General features: G+C 40.2%; 1 protein-coding gene across 3 annotated transcripts in view; it reads left to right on the top strand.

The window, feature by feature from the left end:
* Nucleotides 1–22611, top strand: part of DMGDH (dimethylglycine dehydrogenase) — a 38177-nt gene that overhangs the window by 6008 nt on the left and 9558 nt on the right. For all 3 annotated transcript variants that reach the window (XM_081929358.1, XM_081929357.1, XM_081929359.1), the window contains exons 4-14: nucleotides 1508–1672; nucleotides 3138–3342; nucleotides 8014–8262; nucleotides 10406–10604; nucleotides 11680–11849; nucleotides 13309–13462; nucleotides 14974–15139; nucleotides 16109–16239; nucleotides 17491–17708; nucleotides 17911–18068; nucleotides 20054–20113. In XM_081929358.1, the coding sequence (XP_081785484.1) occupies nucleotides 1508–1672; nucleotides 3138–3342; nucleotides 8014–8262; nucleotides 10406–10604; nucleotides 11680–11849; nucleotides 13309–13462; nucleotides 14974–15139; nucleotides 16109–16239; nucleotides 17491–17708; nucleotides 17911–18068; nucleotides 20054–20113 (1875 nt within the window). The remainder of the gene's footprint in view (nucleotides 1–1507; nucleotides 1673–3137; nucleotides 3343–8013; nucleotides 8263–10405; nucleotides 10605–11679; nucleotides 11850–13308; nucleotides 13463–14973; nucleotides 15140–16108; nucleotides 16240–17490; nucleotides 17709–17910; nucleotides 18069–20053; nucleotides 20114–22611) is intronic.

The following is a 22611-nucleotide window of genomic DNA, read 5'->3' as shown; positions in this document are numbered from 1 at the left end:
CTGCACTATTCCTTCCTTCTTTCCACCTCCTCCTCATACAGAGACCCATTCACCACATCCTGAACTCACCCAGTCATATCCACCACCTTGCTAGCCTTAATCATCCAAGAAGGGCAAGGGTCCAAATGATATGTCATTGGGAGCATACATGCAGAGGTGTACCCAGGCTCCCTTGCACCCTTGGTCAAGAAGCTGGCCTGGCTATTCCAACAATTTTAATCTTTGCTAGACCCAGGAATTAGAAGTGACTCAGGGATACAGGCTAACGTCTCCCCACCACACAAACTCACAATACTATGATAATGGCAATTTGTCAGTGCCCTCTTATTCAACTTCATGAAGGTGGAGCGGCAAATAATTTCCCTTGTTTTGTTTTAATGATTGGTTTTATTTGTTTGCTACTTTGGAAAATACTAATGAGCGTTTAAAAAAATATGTTTGAACATTAAAGTATGACTTGTATTAGAATAATAGAATTGTAGTGTTGGAAGGCGCCCTGAGAGTCATCTTGTCCAACCTCCTGCATTGCAGAAATCTCAACTAAATCATACATGTCAGATAGCCATCCGGCCTCTTATTAAAAACTTCTGTTTGTCTACCACTATCAAACAGTTCTTACTGTAAGAAAGTTCTTTCTGATGTTCAGAATCTCCTTTTTGTAACTTGAAGCCACTGGTTTGCGTCCTACCTTCCAGAGCAGGAGGAAACAAGCTTGCTCCATCTTCTATGTAACAGCACTATAGATACTTGAAGATGGCTGTCATATCTCATCTCATTCTCACTAAACATACCCCAATCCCTCAACTTATTCTCATAAGGCTATGTTTCCTCCTCTTTACATGTTCCGGTTTATTATTGTTTATTATTTTGTTGTTTATTTCATTTCTATACTGCTTTATATTTTCAAGAAAAATCTCAAAGCAGTTTACAGCATATTAAAACATCAATAAAACAATCTGAAGAAAGTCAAATAGAGAGTATATAGTCAAAGAAACATAAATAGCAAAAAACTAAAATATTATCTTAAAGATTTCAAAATAAAACATTACAAAGGAGGTCAACTACAGAATACATATTTAACACAAACAAAGTTAACAAAAAACTTAAACATTAAAAAACCCCATTGCTAAGTCAAGTCAAATATAAAATGCACATTTAAAACAGCATAATGAACAAGAGAATAAAATATCATAAGCATGACACAGCTGTTTAGCAGGCACAAAAAGATGGGGCAAAAGAATCCAGTTGTTAGGGTTTGTTGTCAGGCATATCCTTCTTAAATTGTGGTGCCCAGAATTAAACAGAATTGAAAAGAAAACTAAAAATTAAAGTGGTTAATCTGTTGGTACATTTCAAATAACTCTAAAGTTAATTATAGCAACTCATTATTTATTCTGTAGCCTCTTCTGAAGATACACTATGCCATGGTTATCATTTAGGACTTTATTGGACTGCTTGTAAGTATTCTATATTGGGAACCTGATAGTCTTTTTTCTGTTCCTGTTAGGCTGTTGGGTTTCATCAGCCAGGAAGTATTAGAATTGCTTCAACTCCAACGAGGGTGGATGAGTTTAAATACCAGATGTCTCGGGCTGGTTGGCACCCAGCAGAGCAGTATCTTATCAAGCCAGAGAGAGTACAAGAATTATTCCCTTTAATAAACATGGAAAAGGTAAACAAATTCAATTATTTTATTTCCAAATGATGTGAAATTTATTTTACATGCAAAAAATGACTGTGATTCAATATCCCTCTTCAAAATTTGAAGATTATTTTATAGTACACAACTCTTATTAAATCTTCCTAACATGAAACCATTTGAAAGAAGTTGCCTCAGGCAGCAGATTTTACAGAGGGTGCCATTTTTATGTATCCAATATCCAGCTTAGTGTGTCATTTACAGAATGAGCTTCAGCCTGGGTGAGAGGTCATTCTGACAGGAGCTACAGGTGCAGAAATGTTACTGGCATTCTGCAGACTGTGCTGGGTACAGAAGCAAGACTCAACTATTAGGATTTATTGCAGAAGGCTCAGCAGCTGACAGTATTGTAATGTTCAATGGATATTTGTGATCTGTTCAAAACCAACTTTATCAGTGTTGCAAAAATGAAACAGAGCAACTTGGACATGGTAGAAGAATCCTTCTGTGTAAATGTGTAATGTGTAAATATATTGGTCTCTTGGTTTTACAAATCCTTGGTAATTCCTAAGCTTTTGATCAGAAACAGCCACACTTTGAGTAGTTATGTTGATCGTCATGACAGTAACAATGTATTGTAGGGGCCAATGCTTTTTTTCTTAAAAAAAAATGTTTAGGGGTACTCTCATTTTCCTACTCATATTGAAATACTGCCCCTGGATGAGGCCACACTTAGATTCACAAAATGTTTAGGGGTATGTGTACCCTGTCCCCGCCCCCAGAAAAAAGCACTGGTAGGGGCCTATGGGAATTGTAATTGAGTGACATCTGGAAGGCCAAAGCTTCTGCACACCTAAATTGGTTGTAATTCTGTTCTCCTGAACTGAGTAGCAAAACACCCATTGGCTGCATTTCCATGTCATGGAAAGCCACCTACACTGTTACCATACATGAGCTGAACCTGTTTCACTCTTTGCATTCACACTGTTGAGAAACAAACAGTGAACTCTGGCATTGCTCTTTATCTGGACTAGGTATCGGGGTTTGTTTCTCTCCAAGCAGATACAAGATTTGTTATTGGCTTACCAATTGTGGTTTATTTGAATGAAACAAATCATAATCCCTGATTTGGAAGTAATACTAAGTAAAGGATCATGATTTTTACAATGTGTAGGAGTGAAGCAAGTCTGATCAGTTCATGTAAAAAAGACACTACGGTATTTTTATCTACTGTTATGTGTGGATACAGCCATTGATTTTTATGAAGTATATTTGATTAACATTGAGGTAAGTTGAATTTCCATGCTATATTTGTTCTTTTTGGGTTTTTTGCTGATCTTACATCCAGATTCTGAATTTCTCTTTCCTAGAAATTACACACAAGTGTCTAGTTCCTTGTTCAAAGAAGTCCTAATATGTAGATATCCTCCATTTCTAACATGTTGGTTAAGAAAACATAACAATACTAACACAGTTTCATTTTGTTTGACCTACTTAGGTTTTAGCTGGTTTGTACAACCCTGGAGATGGTCATATTGACCCTTACTCACTCACCATGGCTTTGGCTGCAGGGGCCAGGAAATATGGAGCTCAGATAAATTATCCAGTCCAAGTAACTGACCTAAAATCTAGAGCAGATGGAACATGGGAAGTTGAAACCCCACAAGGAATAATTCATGCAAACAGAGTTGTGAATACAGCTGGTAAGAAATGAAATATATTTGCATGTCTTTGGAAAATTTAATACCCTAACTAGGCCAGATGAAGTAGCTCACACTAAACACAGATTGAGCACAAATGCTCTAATGAATGCCATGCAGAACACAAGTGATATATGCTTTGCATTAGCTATTTGATGACCTCCTGGAAGATAATTTGGCATGAAGCAGTGATCCCCCCCCCAAAATAATTTTAATAGTTCCTAGAATAGCATGCTTCATTGCTTAATGATAGGATAATGTACATTCCATGTTATTAGCATTCTGGTTTTGAAAAATGCCGTTATGTAAGTCTGTGAATCTTCCTTCCATGTATATTAGTTTAGGACCAGGATATGATAACAGGGCTCCTGCCTGTAGATTGGCCTTTGACTTTGAAAACTGAGGAAATAGGCCACACTTTTAGGCAATTCTAGTCCAAAATGTCTCCATGAATTGTGGAAACACTTGCTTGGCATTATACTATGTTTACACTTAGAAGATTAAAATGGGCTGTGTGTCCGTGTTTCCTGGAAATAGCTTTTGCCTTTTTATTAAGATACTGTTACATAGGGGTGCAGGCGCTTACTCAGGGTTTGTTTTCTTTGGGAAAGAGACATAGTGGAGATTGTGGTGTCTTTATGATATATAAAAACAAAAAAAAATTCCTTCCAGTAGCACCTTAAAGACCAACTAAGTTAGTTCTTGGTATGAGCTTTCGTGTGCATGCACACTTCTTCAGAAAGCTCATACCAAGAACTAACTTAGTTGGTCTTTAAGGTGCTACTGGTAGGAAAAAATTTTTGTTTTGACTATGGCAGACCAACACGGCTACCTATCTGTAACTGGTTTATGATATATAGTTTATTTACACATATATACAACTTGAGCCTAGGATGGAGGGGTAGACACAGCATTACACTCCAAGAGGATCTTGCTTCTCTCATAGGCACAGTCTTGGGTTCAAACGGGCATCAGATATCTTGTCTGTTGCTCTACAACTTACCCTTCTCTCCCTGTCGCGTAACTCTTAACTTTGCACTGGGCAGCTGCCTAGATTGATTCAGCTTACTGACTGAAAAACCATTTTCCCCAGAGCACACCAGGGCAAACTGCAATCCTGAAATTCTGCTACTGGCCTTTGTCCTTCTACCTAATTCTGAGCTCAGGGAGAGGTTCTACTTTTTCCAGCTGGCACAGAATCTCTGCTTTATTAATCACCCATCTCCCTGCCCCATTTGTTTGCTTAAAGAGTTGGCCATTATCAGGCTGACCTGGACATGGAAAGCTGAGCCCAGCACTTACTAAATCCAGACACCCACAAATTCTAGCACCTCAAACCAATAGCAGTACATTCGGCTCCTAAATGTAATGCAGTTGCTGTCATTTAGAAAATGACTTATTTTTATGTGAGTAAAGGAGTATTTTATTTGGTATTTATAATAACGGAACAATAACCTTATGCACAGAATGCCAGAGGTGGGTTTTTTTAGGTCTTCCATTCATTCACACTTCTGCATATTTGTGGAAACTTCCTCTTCCCTTTCCCCTCCACATTACTGCTGGATGAATCAGGGGTGAGTCAGGACATCAGCAAGGTCAGGGCTGCGCAGGTACCCCAGACAATCCAACCCCACAGAGCTCCAACCTTGCTGCTGCTCTGCCTCACCCCTACCTGGTAAACAGCAATGAGGCCAGTGGCTCCAGTCTACTGTTCTGGTCATTCCTGATGTTAGTTTTCCAGTAATTGGAAATTGCTTATATTTGGTGCTTTTGAAAACAAAAGTTTAAATTCCTATTTATGTATTAACCATTTGGCTCTAATGTATTAATGTTTATAATTATAGCATAAATACCACGAGTAAAAAGGTCTGCAGGGCTCTGATGAGTACACTGGAACATGGGAAGCTGCCTTATACTGAATCACATCAGTGATCCTGCTAGCTCAGTATCGTCTGTGTTGAGTAATAGGCTGCAACATTACAGCAAATCGCCATAGGCAGAGACTGTCCAGGGTTTCAAACAGGGTTTATTTCCTTGCCTCCCTGGGGATGCCAGAAATTAGACCTCAAATCTTTTCCAAGCAAACCATTTATCCTACCACTTTTCACAGTTCCATATCATCAGTACCACCCCATTTATTCAGTGCTGAGGAATAACCTACAACAGTAAAATGAATGGCACAGGAACCCATTCTTGCAGGCACTGCATGTGACTTGGACCTTTGACATGCATGCCACAGTTTCCTCACTGCTATTTCATATATCTTCTTACATACTCAGTAATTAGCAATGTTTTACCCTTGAGATGTGAAGTTGTGACATCTCTTCAGGCTCTTTCATTTCTTTTTAACTTATTAAACCAAAGGCATACTTGTCAAGTTACAATGTTCAACCAAAGGGAACATTTAGAGCTGGCATTGATTAATGTCCTGGGTCAGGGTAGGTAAACAGCTATGATGTTCCTAATACTCTAGCAGCCAATCTTCTTCCTTCCTTCCATACCCTCCTCTCCAAAAGAAAATAATAATTTACTGTGAGCTTTCATTCCTGTTATATTGCTAAGTTTATATTGCCAACTCAAAACATAGCTGGGTTCATTAGACAGCTGCTTACCTTTCAACCCCTTTCTCATCCAGTTGCTCAATTCAGACGGTACATTTCACATTTTCCAAAGCATGGTCTGGATATTTCACTGAATTATTCTATCGCGTTCTGTCTTGTTGCCTCATTTGCTCACCCCTTCACTGCCTTTTTTACATACCCTCCTCCATTCCCTAGCTTTTATGCTGTTATTTGCAATGATGTTTGACTCAGTAACCCATGGTTAGTGCTCATCTCCAAACAGTTTGCAAACCCACTTTGGAATATGGTTTAAAATTATGGTTTGGGGGCAATTTGTACAGCATGACAAACTATTAGTAGAGAACATTAGGAAAGACCAGCACCCCATATCAGAGAAGGAGAGATAAGGGTACAAGCCTTTCTTATACTCCCAGCCTCCAAATCACTATTTGGAAATTAGTCCATATAATGTCTGCTGTTTTTATATTTGGGCTTATTTTCAGTTAAACGAGAAATATATATCCCAAATCTCTTGCACAAATCCTGCCTAGATCCCACAGCCACTTCTTATTGCCAACTCTCGCCTGTGGTATTGGTGCATGGATAGGAACAACCTCAGTGTTTTGTGAGTGTTCTAGGGATTGTGGCTCATTAACTACCTGATAACTTATTTCTTGTTTGACCTACGCGGAGTCCTTATTTAATGTTAAGTTATAAAGTGGGACAGAGGGTTGTAGCCAACAGGCTTTTGACTCATTACCAGCTTCCCCTCCATTCCTCCCCCATGTTTCACTTTGTCTTTTTGCTCAGCACATACTTCATGAAACTCTTAATCTTAGGGTTGTGGGTTCAAGCCCTACATTGGGCAAAAGATTCCTGCATTGCAGGAGGTTGGCCTCGATGGCCCTCATGGTCCCTTCCAACTCTACAATTCTATGTGTCTATGATTCATGGCCAAGACTAAATTGGCTGTTATCAGCAGCAGACATTTATTCTGCTATTTTAATCACAGCAGAAATCTGAGGCAAATATCAGCCACAAACAACTGTATTCATGATTAAGCTTGAGAAATAGGAGCATTAATACAAATGGGTGGAGTTGAATGCACAAAGCTGGACTTAAATTTTTTTAGAGACAGCCCCCTAAGAGGTAGCCTGTGGTGTTATCTTATTCTCAGCACTGTCCAATACTGTCTATAGAAACTCTGTGTGCTATTAGTGGCTAGCTGGAACAGTGGTAGTCTAACTAGAAAAAAGGTTAGTGGAATAAAGTAGGGGAAGTGAAAACTACCAAAGCCGTGGTGCCCATAGATGATGCCTTGTTTGCCTCCTCCAACACAGAAATAAATTTTCTCTCTACAGGCAACCTCTGCCATCCTGAAGCAACATTCTCACCAAATGTAGGCATTCTGTTTCTTTTTCCTGTTTGGAAAACATTATGATCTTTGGCATAAGGAGGAGTCCTCCAATGAGTTGTCTCTTTGTCAAAGACATCAACCCAAACAGTTCCACACTATTGAATCATCTCCTTGTTTAAGTAATATTCCTCTTGTATTATTAAAACTCCTCTTCCAAGTTTCATAAATAGTTACATACACAAAAACTTGACATCATTCCCATATGAGGAAGTTGCACCTTGGTTGCAGGGAGAGACAGCAATGAAATTTGGTTCCCCTCCCACAAAAGCTTCCTAGCATTAAACTCAGGTTGACTGCAGAAGGGCAGGTTTTAGAAATGTGAGGTATCTGGGATGAGCAGGAGAGCAATTTCTGTATTATAAGCAGCAGAGAAAATCAAGGAGGGGAGAGAAGAGAAGAGAAGGAATTACACAAGAGAGAGAGGTAATGAAGAGGAACCATAGTAGCAAAAATTCCAGAGGTCAAGGAAGATGCTAGGAATGGTTAACTGGTTTGCAGGACACAGACAGAGAGAAACTATCTTCAACCTTTCCCTGTGCTGAGTAGGGACTCCTAGGTTTAACAGCTGCGATCAGCAGTGGTTCAAATCCTTACCTTCTGATATAAGAGGGGATTGAGAATACCCTCATCAACAAGATTGTTCGTTTAGATTCCAAGTATTCTGTTCTAATACTTTCTGTCCTTTGTGTTTTCTAGGTTTCTGGGCTCGTGAAGTAGGGAAAATGATTGGATTGCCCCATCCACTCATACCAGTTCATCACCAGTACATTGTTACTGCAACTATTCCTGAAGTGAAAGCCCTTAAAAAGGAATTTCCTGTGATTCGTGACCTAGAAGGTTCATATTATCTAAGACAAGAAAGGGATGGGATTTTATTTGGCCCATATGAAAGTCCAGAAAAAATGAAACTACAGGAATCCTGGGTAAAAAATGGAGTCCCGCCAGGTAATTTTGCTTGAAAAATAATCTCAGGCTTTAGCTGCAGTTATATTATTGTCATAATCCTAGAGTAGAGGCAGAGATCTCTGGCAAATGCAGGCTCAGAGAGGAGATGGATCCTTTCCCTGGTTTGAAGCATGTGTGTTCATGGGCAGCAGACCCCCCCCCATAGTACACCCCCCAGGAGCCGCCTCTGCCACCAGATTCTGGTGGCTTGTCCATAGACTCCTTGGGGATAAAGAGAGCCCTGAGGAGAGTTTCCCCACAACTGGAAACCATATTCCCCAATGGCTGCAGCAGGAGGCACCTTTAACAAGTCAGGAGGCATCACTTAGTGGGTGAAGTCTCTAGTCAATAACTACCTAAAGGTAATGGAAAAGGTCCAGTCATGGCCAACTCTGGGGTTGCGGCGCTCATCTCACTTTATTGGCCGAGGGAGCTGGCGTACAGTTTCCGTGTCATGTGGCCAGCATGACTAAGCCGCTTCTGGCGAACCAGAGCAGTGCACGGAAACGCTGTTTACCTTCCCGCCGGAGCGGTACCTATTTATCTACTTGCACTTTGACGTGCTTTCAAACTGCTAGGTTGGCAGGAGCAGGGCACCGATCAATGGGAGCTCACCCCGTTGCAGGGATTCGAACTACCGACTTTCTGTTTGGCAAGTCCTAGGCTCTGCTATAAAACTTAGTCAGTTGCTCTAGGTCCTGGATGAGACAACTGGGATATTTGGATTCATCTACGGGAGCACTGTCCATGGGCCTGAACCCACACCTTTGAGTCTAAGCTACTTTTGCTGCTCGAAACTTCCAGCCTCCCATTGCTTGGGCCATCACGCCTCCTTGGTGGTGGGGATCCTCCTCATGGGATAATAGGCCAGTTCTGCTAATTAGTGCTATCCTTTGTGTAGATCACAGTGGTACTATTTTTGTCATTGTGCTGATGGTTGCAGCCAGATACAGTCACTGATACAGGGACAAAACTTTATACCAATGCTGTGAACAAAACTTTAGTGGGACTGGTGAAGTGTGGAAGGCCATGGCTGCAAATTGCATGTCTGCATCTGGGTCTTTTGTTGCAAATAGCACAGAGATCATGAACATACCTGTGTTTCCCCCAGATGAAGAAAGTGGCATTTGGTGGACTGGGGGGGGGGAGTGGAATGGATGTCTGATGAACTCCACGTAGGCATGTCTTTGCATCAGTAAAATAGATAAAAAGAATTGTGTTAAATAAATGCCAAATATTTATTGTATTGTTTTGTGCAATGGGAGGTAGAAATTAGTTTATTTTCAGATGCAAGATACAGCTAGGTGTATTGTTATTTTTGCAACATACAGGTGGCACTGAGGGTTAAACCACAGAGCCTAGGACTTGCCGATCAGAAGGTCAGCAGTTCGAATCCCCCGTGATGGGGTGAGCTCCTGTTGCTCGGTCGCTGCTCCTGCCAACCTAGTAGTTTGAAAGCACATCAAAGTGCAAGTAGATAAATAGGTACCGCTCCAGCGGGGAGGTAAACGGTGTTTCCGTGCGCTGCTCTGGTTCAGCAGAAGCGGCTTAGTCATGCTGGCCACATGACCCGGAAGCTGTATGCCAGCTCTCTCGGCCAATAAAGCGAGATGAGTGCCGCAACCCCAGAGTCGGCCACGACTGGACCTAATGGTCAGGGGTCCCTTTACCTTTACTTTACAGCTACAAAGTTTAGGTTTCAATGATGCAAATTATCAAGCTCACCACTTGTTAGAATTAATTGAATTTATGTTGGCAAAGACGTTCGGTGACTGGAATCTGTGAGTGACTATTATATATATGTACATTATGGTGGTATGGGAAACTGTCGTGTGACGGGCCAATGGCCGTAATAAAGATCAATCAATCAATTATATATATGTATGTTACACATGCATATTCATAAAGACAAAGAGCCTTTCTGGCATCATTAACTTGTTCTCAGATTTCCTATATAAGCCTGCCTTTCACTTTGTGCTCTTCATGGGGGCAGATGGGGATTCTCAGCATACAACTCCTATCCTGCAACATTTGTGTGTATCCTGAAAAAATAAGCGTTGTTTTGATATCAGCACATTGTGTAACTAAAGAGCTTTTGGAATTGGAAAATAACAAGTGCATGACTCAAAACCTTTTTTTCTAGGATTTGGGAAGGAGCTTTTTGAGTCTGATTTGGACCGAATAATGGATCATGTTGAGGCTGCTATGGAAATGGTCCCAATCCTAAAGCAAGCAGACATTATCAATGTAGTTGCAGGCCCTATAACATATTCTCCAGATATCTTGCCTATGGTGGGGCCACATCAGGGTGTTCGAAATTATTGGGTGGCTATTGGTTTTGGGTGAGTAAATTGATCTATGGTTAGGAGAAACCTTGTAAATGTTAAATTTATACTTATACGTCTGTCTTCACTGGGTCCCAGATGGTATCTACATGAGTTCTTAAAGAACTCAAATTTAATATTGCTGATCTTATAGCAAAATATGTACTCTTTGTCCCAAAGAGTGGCCTCTGTAACATCATTTTGTTAAAAGGAATTTGTGGGTGGGGGTGATCTCCATTAAGTTTGTCCTCTTAGCTTAAAGTCTGTTATCAAGCGTAAGTGCAAGTTTGAGTGAAGAAGAATCAGCATAGCTTCTGCGAATGTACGTCTTGTCTCATTTTATAATTCTTTGAGAGTGTTATCAAATATGAAGATAGGGGTGAATCTGGTTGGCATTCTTGGACTTTCAAAAAGCTTCTAACAAGTCCATGGCCAAAGACTAGAGGGTGAATGTATCACAGCTTTTGAATTGCAGAAAGGAATGTGAAATGCATCCTGGTGCAAAGAAAATTTGTCTAAGAAATTTAAGTTGCCCAACTTCCAGTGGGCTTAAATTTGTGGCATTTAAATTTGTGGTGGTATTCTTCCTAGGCAGTCTGATCTTGCTTAACATATTATTTCATCATGATGTAAAAGCCAAGGTTATCATGCTGTTACAGGGAAAACAGAGCAACAACACAAATTTCATTCCAGCCAAATGTAGCTGGAACTCAGATGTTTGTTCTGTTGCTGTAATCACTTAATCTTTAGTTCAAAGCCTAACTGGGCTTTGCCCAGCCCTGTCACTGAACTGGCCCAGGGCAGGTTACAAAAGATCTCAGGTATAATTTAGCTTGAAATCATAAAATAACACAAAGCAGACAAATAATATAATTAACAAATGAGCACACTGTCCCATCTTAAATTCCAGGCTGCGTAAGTGCTCCAGATTTTTAACAAGTTTAACTTTCCAGTAATGAGAAAGCATCCCCCCCCCAAAAAAAGGTAATAGAGAAGATAATAAGAAGTGAGTTTATAGTCCTCAAAAGTTGTACTGAAATGTTATGTGAAATAAGCTAGTGGGGGAACTGTCTATCTCTTCTTCTTTCCCCAGATACGGCATCATCCATGCTGGTGGCATAGGAAAGTATCTCAGTGACTGGATACTCAGTGGGGAGCCTCCTTTTGATCTAATAGAATTAGATCCAAATAGGTATGGAAAGTGGACTACTCCAGAATTCACGGCAGCAAAAGCAAGAGAATCTTATGGATTTAACAATATTGGTAAGATGTAATTTTCCCCATAGAAAAATAAATAAAGTAGCACTTGAGTAGAGAATTCTTGTACTGGTTTTCTTCACCTTCACCCCACTCCCAGACTAAGAGAGAGCAGGGCTTTGCCTTGTACAATGGTACCTTGGTTTATGAACTTAATCCATTCCGGAAGTCTGTTCTTAAACCAAAGCATTCTTAAACCAAGGTGTGCTTTCCCATAGCAGCGGGGGACTCAATTTACAAATGGAACATACTCAACAGGAAGCAAAACATGTTCCGCTTCCAAGGCAAAGTTCACAAACCAAAACAATACTTCTGGGTTTGCAGCATTTTTAATCCAAGTTGTTCATAAACTAAGCTGTTCTTAAACCAAGGTACCACTGTAGTTTGCTGGGACATTGTCAGGCATGGAGAGTCCTCCTCTCCCTTTGGTAACTTCACAGACAAGTATTAATGAGCAGTTTATATTTTATAGTCATTTTTATTCAGTCATCTGGTTGCAAGCAAAAATCCACATCTGTCAGGAGTGTGTGCAGGAGCCAGGCCCTGTGACTGGTAGGGTTTCGCAGGACTGGGGCTTTCCTAAGTTTGTTCTGAAGAGGCAAGGCATGGCTGCACAGGTGAGGCCAATTGGTAACTCACAGCACCTGGTGGCAAGAGCTGGGAAGGGAAATAAGGTCAGCATTTCCCTTTGGCTCTGCCACAGCAACACGCTTCCTGCCTTGCTGTGTTTGGCTTCTTGACTCCTTGCTTCCTGATCCTCGGACCCTTGGCTTATTGACTCCCGGCTCTCTTGACCCTCAGACCCTTGGCTTCTGGACTCCCATTCCTGCTCCCACCCCACTTTCTTGACCCCGGTCCCGACATCCTCCGCCAGGACTTCAACCACCCGTAAACTGGACCATGACAACATCTCTCCATAAGGAGAGCAGTTGGCTACTCTCAATCTTCCCCTTTCTGTCCCCAGCAATATCCTGGGAGCCAACAGAAAGTTCCTCCTCCTCCTCTCTGCATTCATTATTCTCTAATACGGATGGACCTCCTAGTTTTTTTGAGAGGGAGGGTCTCCCACACTCTCTAATTACATCTCTGCTGGCTGTTCCCTCTCTTCTGTTTCTCTTTCCATTATCTTGTAACTAGGCAACTTCTGTCAAAACTGCTCAGTGTCTGTGCCTCTCTCTGCTCCTGAAACCACCGGAAACGAGGTGGGTAGGGGGTTGAATCCCCCCATCTCTGCCTGAGAATGCATTCCTCACTCCTCTGATTCAGACCATTCTCTGACATCCAGTTTACACTGTACTGCTTACCTTGCTTATTTTATTTCCATCATTACGATATTTTGCGGCCTGCAAAGTTCTTCAAAAGCATTATCTGTAGCTACATGAAAATACCCTGTGTACATGTGCAATAAGTGATTCATTGTCATATATTTTACCATGTTGATTGTGTTTTTGCTTTCGTTTTGCAGTTGGCTATCCTAAGGAAGAAAGATTTGCTGGGAGACCCACAGCGAGAGTCAGTGGGCTTTATGAAGTCCTTAAGTCGGAATGCTCCATGGGATTCCATGCAGGATGGGAGCAGCCTCATTGGTTCTACAAACCTGGGGATGACATTGGATACAAGTAAATGAAAAATATTTATTGATCTTTTGTGCCAAATTAATAGCATTAGCAATATTATGTTCCGGGTTGAAAGGATTGTGAACTGTAGTCTGAAACATAGCATCACTGTTCAGTTGGTCAAATGCACATTAAGAGGAAGTGGTATCCATTCATTCATTTAATAAAATTTATGCACTACATTATTGTAGAAAAACTTCGAAGCAGTTTAATTGGTAGCAGTTATAATTAAGAAAGAGTAATATTTTCATGTTTTTACAACACCAAGTGCATGGCCAGTGGTTAGGGATGACATGAAAACCCCTCCTGGTGGTGCAGCAATAAAACTGCTAGTGCATTTGCAAAGCTAAGCAGGGTTCAGTATGGTTTCAAATTGAATGGGGTTGGACTAGATGACCCTCGGGTTCCCTGTCAACTGTACACTTCAGTGCATATTCACTGAGGCCATCTGGAGAGGGACAGCACCTGGAAGAGGAGGAAGAGCAGCAGAAGCCACTATTCCACTGCTGCTACTGCTGCTTTGCACAGCAGCTTTGGTGACTCCGCCATGTAAAACAGCAGCAGGGCAGGAGGTTCCTTTCCTCCTCAATGCCATCTCTTTTCAGGTGCTGCCCGAGGCAGCTGCCTCATCCCACCTCATTCATGGGCTGGCCCTGCAGATGGTTCATATGTTGGTTTAGATATGCAGTTGATGGCTTACAGAAAGCATACTCCCCATTACACTTCCATTGTTAAATTTGTATGAGTATAGGTATATTGCAGATATATAAGCATCCATGTATATGTAATGGGTGTGGTTTGCTGCCGTGATCCTACTCAGTGGCGCTTGTTAGATTTCACCTTTAATCTTCAAAACATAATATAAGAACTTGTGATAATCTCCAGCTAATAATGAAATGCAAAACAACAAATGACAACATTAAAGATTAATTCACTGGAGCTATTGGGGGTTTTTTTTGTGTGTGTGTGTGGGGGGTAACTTCAGATGAAAAAGTTACCATTCTAAAATAGTTCTTCCTTCCACATATGCTTAACCCTTTTGTATAAGAAACGGCAACAGCAGAAAGTCTCCTACAGTTTTACTGGGGAGGTATGTTGGGACTCCAAGTGACCTTAAGGATCTATCCATGTAATGATGACTGAAGTTTCTATGTCACGCTTACTCTTTTGCTGTATTGCATTTATATTCTGCACTTCTATACAGTAATAGCACCTGCATCTGTGGAGTTCCTAGTTTTTGTCTATAGAATGCAATAATTAATAATTTTTAATGTAAAACATCCACTCAATGGAGTTGAACAGCATTTGTAATTAAATTAAGCATTAACCTAAAGTTACAGTTAGGGAAACTATTGATAAACTTGCCAAAATAAGGTATGCCTATGATTTTTCAGTTTCATTCCCCTTCCCTACTCGTCCAAAGGGGTTGGTAGACGAAAGGAAAGGGAGAGGGCAACTTACAGTTAAGTTGAAAATTACTAGGCACTTTTTTTTTTAATGCACTTTTTTTCTAGGCCAAGTTTTCGACGTACGAACTGGTTTGAACCTGTGGGCCGTGAATATAAGCAGGTGATGGAAAAAGTGGGTGTGATTGATCTCACTCCATTTGGCAAGATTAGCATCAAAGGCAGTGATTCTGCTAAATTTTTGGACCGTCTGATTGCAAATGTGATCCCAAAGGTAAATGGAAATGTAACAGCAATATAGGTCTTGGATTAGTTTTAATAAATGCTGAAAATAAGTTTATAGTCCTACTCCTATGAAGTCCCAATTGTACTGAGCCTAAGAGTGGTAAGGAAGTAGGATTACATCTACCTCCACCTTCCTGTGTGCACTTGGCCTGACCTGGATCAACCTCATACCCATACTATAGATATAATGTTGAACTGGAGTCTATACATTTCACATATGCCCACCTTGTGGAATCTGCATGCCTCAAAATTTTGTTGTGCAAAGATTGCAGGAATTGGAGCTAAACAAATTAGATGCTATGCACCTAAGCCTCATTTAAACATTACCCCAAATTTGTGGATGTGAATCAGTTCCGAATCAGGTGGAGAGATGTAGGGATGAATGAGGAATTCTGTTAGCCAATTTTTCTCCCCATCCTTACGTTAACATTTGAACCTATTTAATATGTACTTTCCAAAGCAATGCATAAACTGAAACTCAGCTATCCCTACATAGTTCTCCATACTGTGCAGTACAGTTCTCCAGCCAAGTCATGTATACCAAAACCCATATACTGAAGTAAGTGAGCATACAAATACATAGACTCTGTTAGTGAAAATAATATATATAATGCATTATATTAGGGGAAATTGCTTACAAAAATGTGTATATTAGAAGAAATTTGCACTAAAATTCTGCTGAATTTTCAAATTGCAAACTGACGTGGAAATGAAAAACAGAAAACAGAAAAACAGAAAAACAAGAAACTGAGAGAAACAAAAACTGACATTCACCCATCCTTGTGTGAAGCAAAACCAAAACTGAGGCCTTCAGGAATCCCATAGAAATCAGTGGTGCTTAAGCATGCCTAAGTCTGTGTTGGATTGCAGCCCGTGTATTCTAGGAAGAGCTCAATCTCCTTATACTGTATAATGTCTGCTGTACTGTATTATAATTTCTTCTTCTTTTATTATTCAGATAGGTTTCACAAATATAAGTCATATGTTAACCCCAAGAGGCAGAGTCTATGCGGAGCTCACAGTCTCTCATCTAAAGCCAGGGGAATTTTTGTTAATTACTGGTTCTGGGTCAGAGCTTCATGACTTGAGGTCAGTGTACATTGTAACTACTGAAGTTTAAAAAGCCATTTGTGATGATGGAAATGGGGAAGGAGCTGCAGTTCAGGAAAGTTGCAAGAGCCAGAGCACATAGGAACAGATTAAGTTGCCTTGGCCTGAGCCAGACTATTGGTCCATCTAGCTCACTAATGTCTTCACAGAGTGGCATTGTTTCAGGCAGAGAGTCTTTTCAATCCCTACCTTGACATGCCAGAGATTGAGCCTGGGACAGATGCTTCACCATTGAGCTCTGGCCTTTATGCATACTGGGATCTTCTGAATCAGAGATAACATTGTAAATAGCTCAGAGTACATCGTAAAAATACTGCGATTACAAATCTTCTTTCCAGAAGTTGCTGGTGTAAATCAAAAGTATTGTTCACCTCTCGCTGAGAGTGCTTAGCCTATTTATCCTGGGAAAACAAAGGCTTCAACAGACTATGATTGCACACTGCAAATAGTGTAGAGGACATATACTAGCAAGGCGGGTATTTATTTGGGTAGAAATGAGTAATGGTCCCAACTAATTTCTGTTGGCTGCTCCTTGATAAAAAAACTAAATGGAGCTCAAAATGAGGTTTATAAATATTTGTAGTGATAAATGTTGTGATAGCCTCAGAAAAGCTGTGGGAATTGGTTGTATTGGCGGATGATATTATTATTCAGTTGGGTATCTCGTGCATTAAAAATATTTATATCTGGAATCTGTATATGGGACAGTAGGGAGTGGGGTGAGCTTGTCTCAGAGGCACAAGAGACGTTCTTCATGACTTGGGTTTACTTGATAGTCATAGTTGTCAATCTAGTTCTTCTATGCATTTTAATGTTTGGATTGGGGACGCGGGTGGCGCTGTGGGTAAAACCTCAGCGCCTAGGACTTACCGATCGTATGGTCGGTGGTTCGAATCCCCGCGGTGGGGTGAGCTCCCGTCGTTCGGTCCCAGCTCCTGCCCACCTAGCAGTTCGAAAGTACTCTTAAGTGCAAGTAGATAAATAGGGACCGCTTTATAGTGGGAAGGTAAACAGCGTTTCCGTGTGCTGCGCTGGTGCTGGCTCGCGAGCCGCAGCTTCGTCATGCTGGCCACGTGACCCAGAAGTGTCTTCGGATGGCGCCGGCTCACGGCCTCTAGAGTGAGATGAGCACGCAACCCTAGAGTCGGAAACGACTGGTCCGTATGGGCAGGGGGTACCTTTACCTTTACCTAATGTTTGGATTAATAAAGTGTTGCCTTTTATTTTCAGATGGATTGAAGAGGAGGCATCTAGAGGACAGTTTAACGTTGAAATCAGAAATGTCACAGAAGAAATTGGAGTATTGGGTATAGCTGGTCCATATGCACGAAAAGTCCTCCAGAAGTTGACAACAGAGGATCTCAGTGATGCAGCATTTAGTTTTCTACAATCCAGACATTTAAACATTGCTGATATTCCTGTTACTGCAATTAGAATATCCTATACAGGTAAGGTGGGAGGGGAAGGGATTATTGTTCTTATAAGCAAAACAGCTGGTTTCTCTACAAGGCAGCAATGCTTGCAAGTAATGCCACTATTACTTGCAGAGATGAGTCATTTAATGTTTATTTTCATGTTATGCCTTTAAATAAGCATGACCATAATTTAATTCCAGACTTGATTAAGATGTCAACCTTTGGTTTGTAATAGGTGAACTGGGTTGGGAGTTGTACCACAGGCGAGAAGATTCTGCACCTTTATACTCTGCTATCATGGAAGCAGGCCGTGAAGAAGGAATTGACAACTTTGGAACATATGTGATGAATACGTTAAGGCTAGAAAAGGCTTTTCGGGCATGGGGAGCAGAGGTTTGAATATAATTCTTTCTTACTTTTTTATTCTTTCTTTGGTGTTATTTGTGTATTGGTCACAGATAATCATATTTAACTATTCTGCTTCTTCAAGGCCTGATAAGAATAAAATAAGAAACAGCTACTATTATGATTTACACCTTCCATTTTTCATGAGGGCAAACTGTTAGTATTCTCAATTACATTTGTGGCACCAAAGCCTCCTTTTTAATTCACTGATGTTTCTTTTTCCTCTATATTAAAAAGTCTGTTCAATTAAGAGATCACAGTAGTATGTTTGGGTGGAATTCTTACTTAGAGCATGCTCTGATAATTAAACTCTGTGCCATTTTAGTCTAAAGTGTTTTCAGCTCCTCAGGGGCTTTGAAATTGTGCCCAGATCTTTACACCCATTTTAGCAGGTTACTCAGAAAAGAGCTAAGGGTTTGTCTTCAGAGAAAACAGCATGCACTGTGGAGTCAATGAGACCTTCATTTAGGTAGCTGTATCCGGGATACAAACCTTCATTCTGAAGCATTTCTAATTCATTCCTCTGCTGTATGAGGAATTTATAAGAACCTTCTCCTTTATCTCATGGCATTTCTGTTCCAGCAGTCAAAATGTGCACTGACTGCAATTTCGCCTTTGTATGACACACTTTAGATATATATCCTATCATCACAGAGAATATGAGGAATAGCTATCCTGTTTGTCCCAATCCTTCTCATAAAATGTTGGATATTATGAAATCCCTTCCATTTTAGAGGAGGCTGAGCTCACACCTTCCAAAGATTTAAACAAAATAAAACTCAATAAAATGTTTTTAAAATGGTTATTGATCAAGTTGGAGATAATATACCCTTGCTGGTGCTTCCCCCTTAATACATGAGCACTTGTATGGTGGATGTGTGTAGCAGAGGATGAACAGGAATAGCAAAGAAAGAACCGTGTGACATGTTCCTGTTCAGTATTTTGCTTGCTTAAGCATGCCTCTCTTCTGGTTCCTCCATTCAGTTCCCATTCCTACCTAGTCAGGATTCCACGTCAACTGAAGCGTCTCATGCTGCATTGGACTGCTTATTTATTTATTTATTTATCCATCCACTTGCACTTCAGGGGATTTTCCTAAAGATGTTTTGCATTTTCTGAATCTGTATAAGCCTACTTATTTCCCTAATATTTCTCCGCAAAAAGATGCTGATATTAATATGACATCAGCTCCTTCAATTCAGTCGGTAGTGATGCATGCGTATATAATTCTCTCCTCCTTTGGAGAACTTTATGCAGAGGTTGGACGGCCATCTGTCTTGGATGCTTTAGTTGAGATTCCTGCATTGCAGGGGGCTGGACTAGATGACTCTTGCTGTCCCTTTCCGGGTCTGCAATTGTATGATTCCACATGCACAAAAACTGCTGTGGTTATGGAATTCTCTGGTTTCACCTAGAGAGCAGAGACAGTCAACATGGCACACTCCAGATGTTTGATTACAACTCTCACCAGCAAGTACCTATGGTCAGGGGTGATTGAAGTTTTAATATAACCACGTCTGGAGGGCAGACTACACCTGGTCTAGAGAGCATCCCAATGCAATTGTCTCACCTCAACAATCCCACAGAATTCGACCCTACTGTCTTACCTGTTGAAAATGAGAAGAACAACTGAGGCATCAGATAGCTGTTCACTGTGGGATGAGGGATAGTGAGGTAGATTTGCAAGTAAATCATAAATGCATCTTCCTTGGTTCTCAGTGGAGCGAAGGCTTTTTTTGCAGGGTGCCTCATTTCTTATTCTCTTCTTAACTGTAGATATTGAAGAAATATATGCTTGCATTTTTTTATAGGAGATACAAATGTCACTAAGAATTACAATCCTTTAACAGAAGAGATGTTACTTATTGTTCATAAAAAAGGAAATAAATGGGAAACAGTATGAGAAAGTGAAAAGACATGAAGGAAATATGCCATCTAGTGATTAAATCTCTTATTGCATATTTTTTTAACAGATGAATTGTGACACCAATCCTCTGGAAGCCGGACTGAAATATTTTATAAAATTAAATAAGGTAGGTCTGAAACATTTTCAGAGATATATATTTATGAAATTATTCCTGGGTTTGCAAATATTATATATAAACTTCTGCAGCGCTGTTCCATGTTGTATACTGGAGGAATGGCTTCAAATAATGTTGCTCTGATAGGTAGATTGGTCCCACTAATTAACTCCATCTGCCAAAGAATGTGAGAATCAGAACTAGTTCCTTGTGCATCTCTTTTACCTGAAATGAGTTTTGTTCTGGTGTAGAATTTTGGATGCTGATTGATTCATTTCTTTAATTTCTACTGCAAAACCATTTATATTTCCTATAATCCAACTGGACAGCTGTAAGTGTGGTGGCAAATTCAGTATGTGAGATTTTACAGATGGTCTGGGTCTGGTCAGTGCTTGGGACAACATGGGGACCCTATGTATATCACCCTTAGTTCATTTAAAAAGAGGGGAATATAAAGTATAATAAATGTCCAGCTGCTGATATTTATTTCCAGCATTTAGAGAAATAAATTTACTGCAAAATACAGTGAGCCGTTTGAAAGCATGAATGGAGGTAAGAAGTTTACACAAGCCTAAACTTATTCAGCTGCTTCAATGGAAGAAATAAATTCGCAGATAAAGTCTTGACTGTGACTCCTTAAAGAAAGATTATGCCTGGGTGGAACAGTTCAGGATAGGAAGTCTGTCAAATATTAGTTGCCTCTAGGGGCAAAAAAGACTTTTCTGTGTTTACATGTCAAGGGAATTTAATTTGGAAGGCTGTCCTGGAATTATTCAGGAATGGCCAATGAAGAATAATTAATTTCAAAATATTGCACAGGCCTGGCTCTTGTGTGTTGTAAGGTGATGGTTAAAGCAGATTGCAGCAGATGTTGGTGCTCTCTTACTCAGTTGAGTAGCTTTGTGTATATAATTTGGATCCATTCCAGGATTCATAAGAGATTTACCCAATAAATTGTGCCATTAAAAGGTGTTTGCATGTCTTATTGACAGATTGAATTATAATATTTTAGTTCCAAGGGACCCAAACATCATTGTCCTTAATTAACTCCTTTTATTTTTCTGACTGGATATGAAAACAAACTCACAATTTGGGAGTTTCTATCTACACTCTACACATCTTCACACTTCGCTTAAAAATAGTAATAGTTGCTACTGAGAATGTTTCCTATAAACGAATACAGCGTATAGGAGAATATACCAAGGGTTACATCGTAGAAGGCACCTGCTGTAGCAATTTGTCACAAATACTCAGATGAATCTCTTCAGGTATGGTATAGAATGACAGCAAATGACAGACTAATACTCCTACTAAGCAGCCCCACTTCCTTACCTCAGAGGATCAGAATGAGCTCTGTTACACAGTAGGTAGAGGCCAAAGATAGTACCAAGGAAGTACAAGGATGAGGAAAGGAAATGCCACCTGAGAAGAATCATGGCACCATAGGGATACTATCTTTCTGTTCCTGATACCACACTTGAATGAAAGTTTAATTGAGCAAATCTTTTGTAAGTCACTTTGAAAGCTTCTCAGGTCTATAAAGCAGGCTAGAAATAGTTTAAATAAATAATTTTTTAAAAAGAATTTGGGAATCAGAACCTTTTATACAATTTGCTCATAAAAGAAACCTTAGACATAAATGGAAGCACAGTACTTTGATTGGAGTCTTCGTATTCTGCCATATATGCTCACACTAGAAAGTCAGGCTGGTTTGATTGCTATTCCATTTTGACAATAGACATTTTTGGGACTTTAAAACTCCGCAAAACCTTGGAATGCACTTTCCTAGCCAATTAAGCCTTATGTGAAGAATTGCAACAGTGCAACTGTATCCCATGCTTGTTTACTCAGAAGGGAGTCTCACTGACTTCAAATGTTTGTGGGACTGTAACCTTAGTCTTCATTACTTTTTTTGTCAAAGTATAAATTATTTTGAGGCTTTTCATATCTTTGATTTTTAAAAGTGCAGTAATTATTACAGGTAAGCAACCATATACAGCAGTTTTGCTGCAGCAGCAGTAGTTGTGAGAGGTATTTTCAATTCTATCACTGCTTTGGTGTTGCTGGTTTTCAGAAACAGCTGCCTGATGGCTGAATGTAGACAAAGAAAATCCAGGAAAAAACGTGGTTTTGATGGAGGGCTGCTGACTGAGGTAGTCATGGTAATGTAGGCATAAAAGTGGCTATGTCAGAATTCCACATCTATGGAATGACTGAGGGAGGTCTGCCTTGCCCATGGGGTTTTGTGTCTAATATAGAAGTATGGGTGTGTTGCTGTTTTGATTAAGGAATCAAAATGTCAGTAACTAGATCTGCTAAAAAGTGGGTTGTTATTTTTAGAGGAATACTTCCTTGATCAGAAAATTCATTTTCACTGATGGAAGTTATATGAAGATTAATTACATCAGTCTCTGTGTTCCTGATATTAATATTTATCAACTGGCATTTTTCTGGCAAATTCTGATTAGAATAACTTGGTCAGAGTCAGCCCTCGGCTATTGGGGATCTGT

This window comes from Podarcis melisellensis (assembly GCF_964234715.1).
Source record: "Podarcis melisellensis genome assembly, chromosome: 11".
NCBI classification, from domain to species: domain Eukaryota; kingdom Metazoa; phylum Chordata; class Lepidosauria; order Squamata; family Lacertidae; genus Podarcis; species Podarcis melisellensis.
Note: the sequence above shows the minus strand (reverse complement) of the source record. Positions and strands in the feature narration are given on the sequence as shown.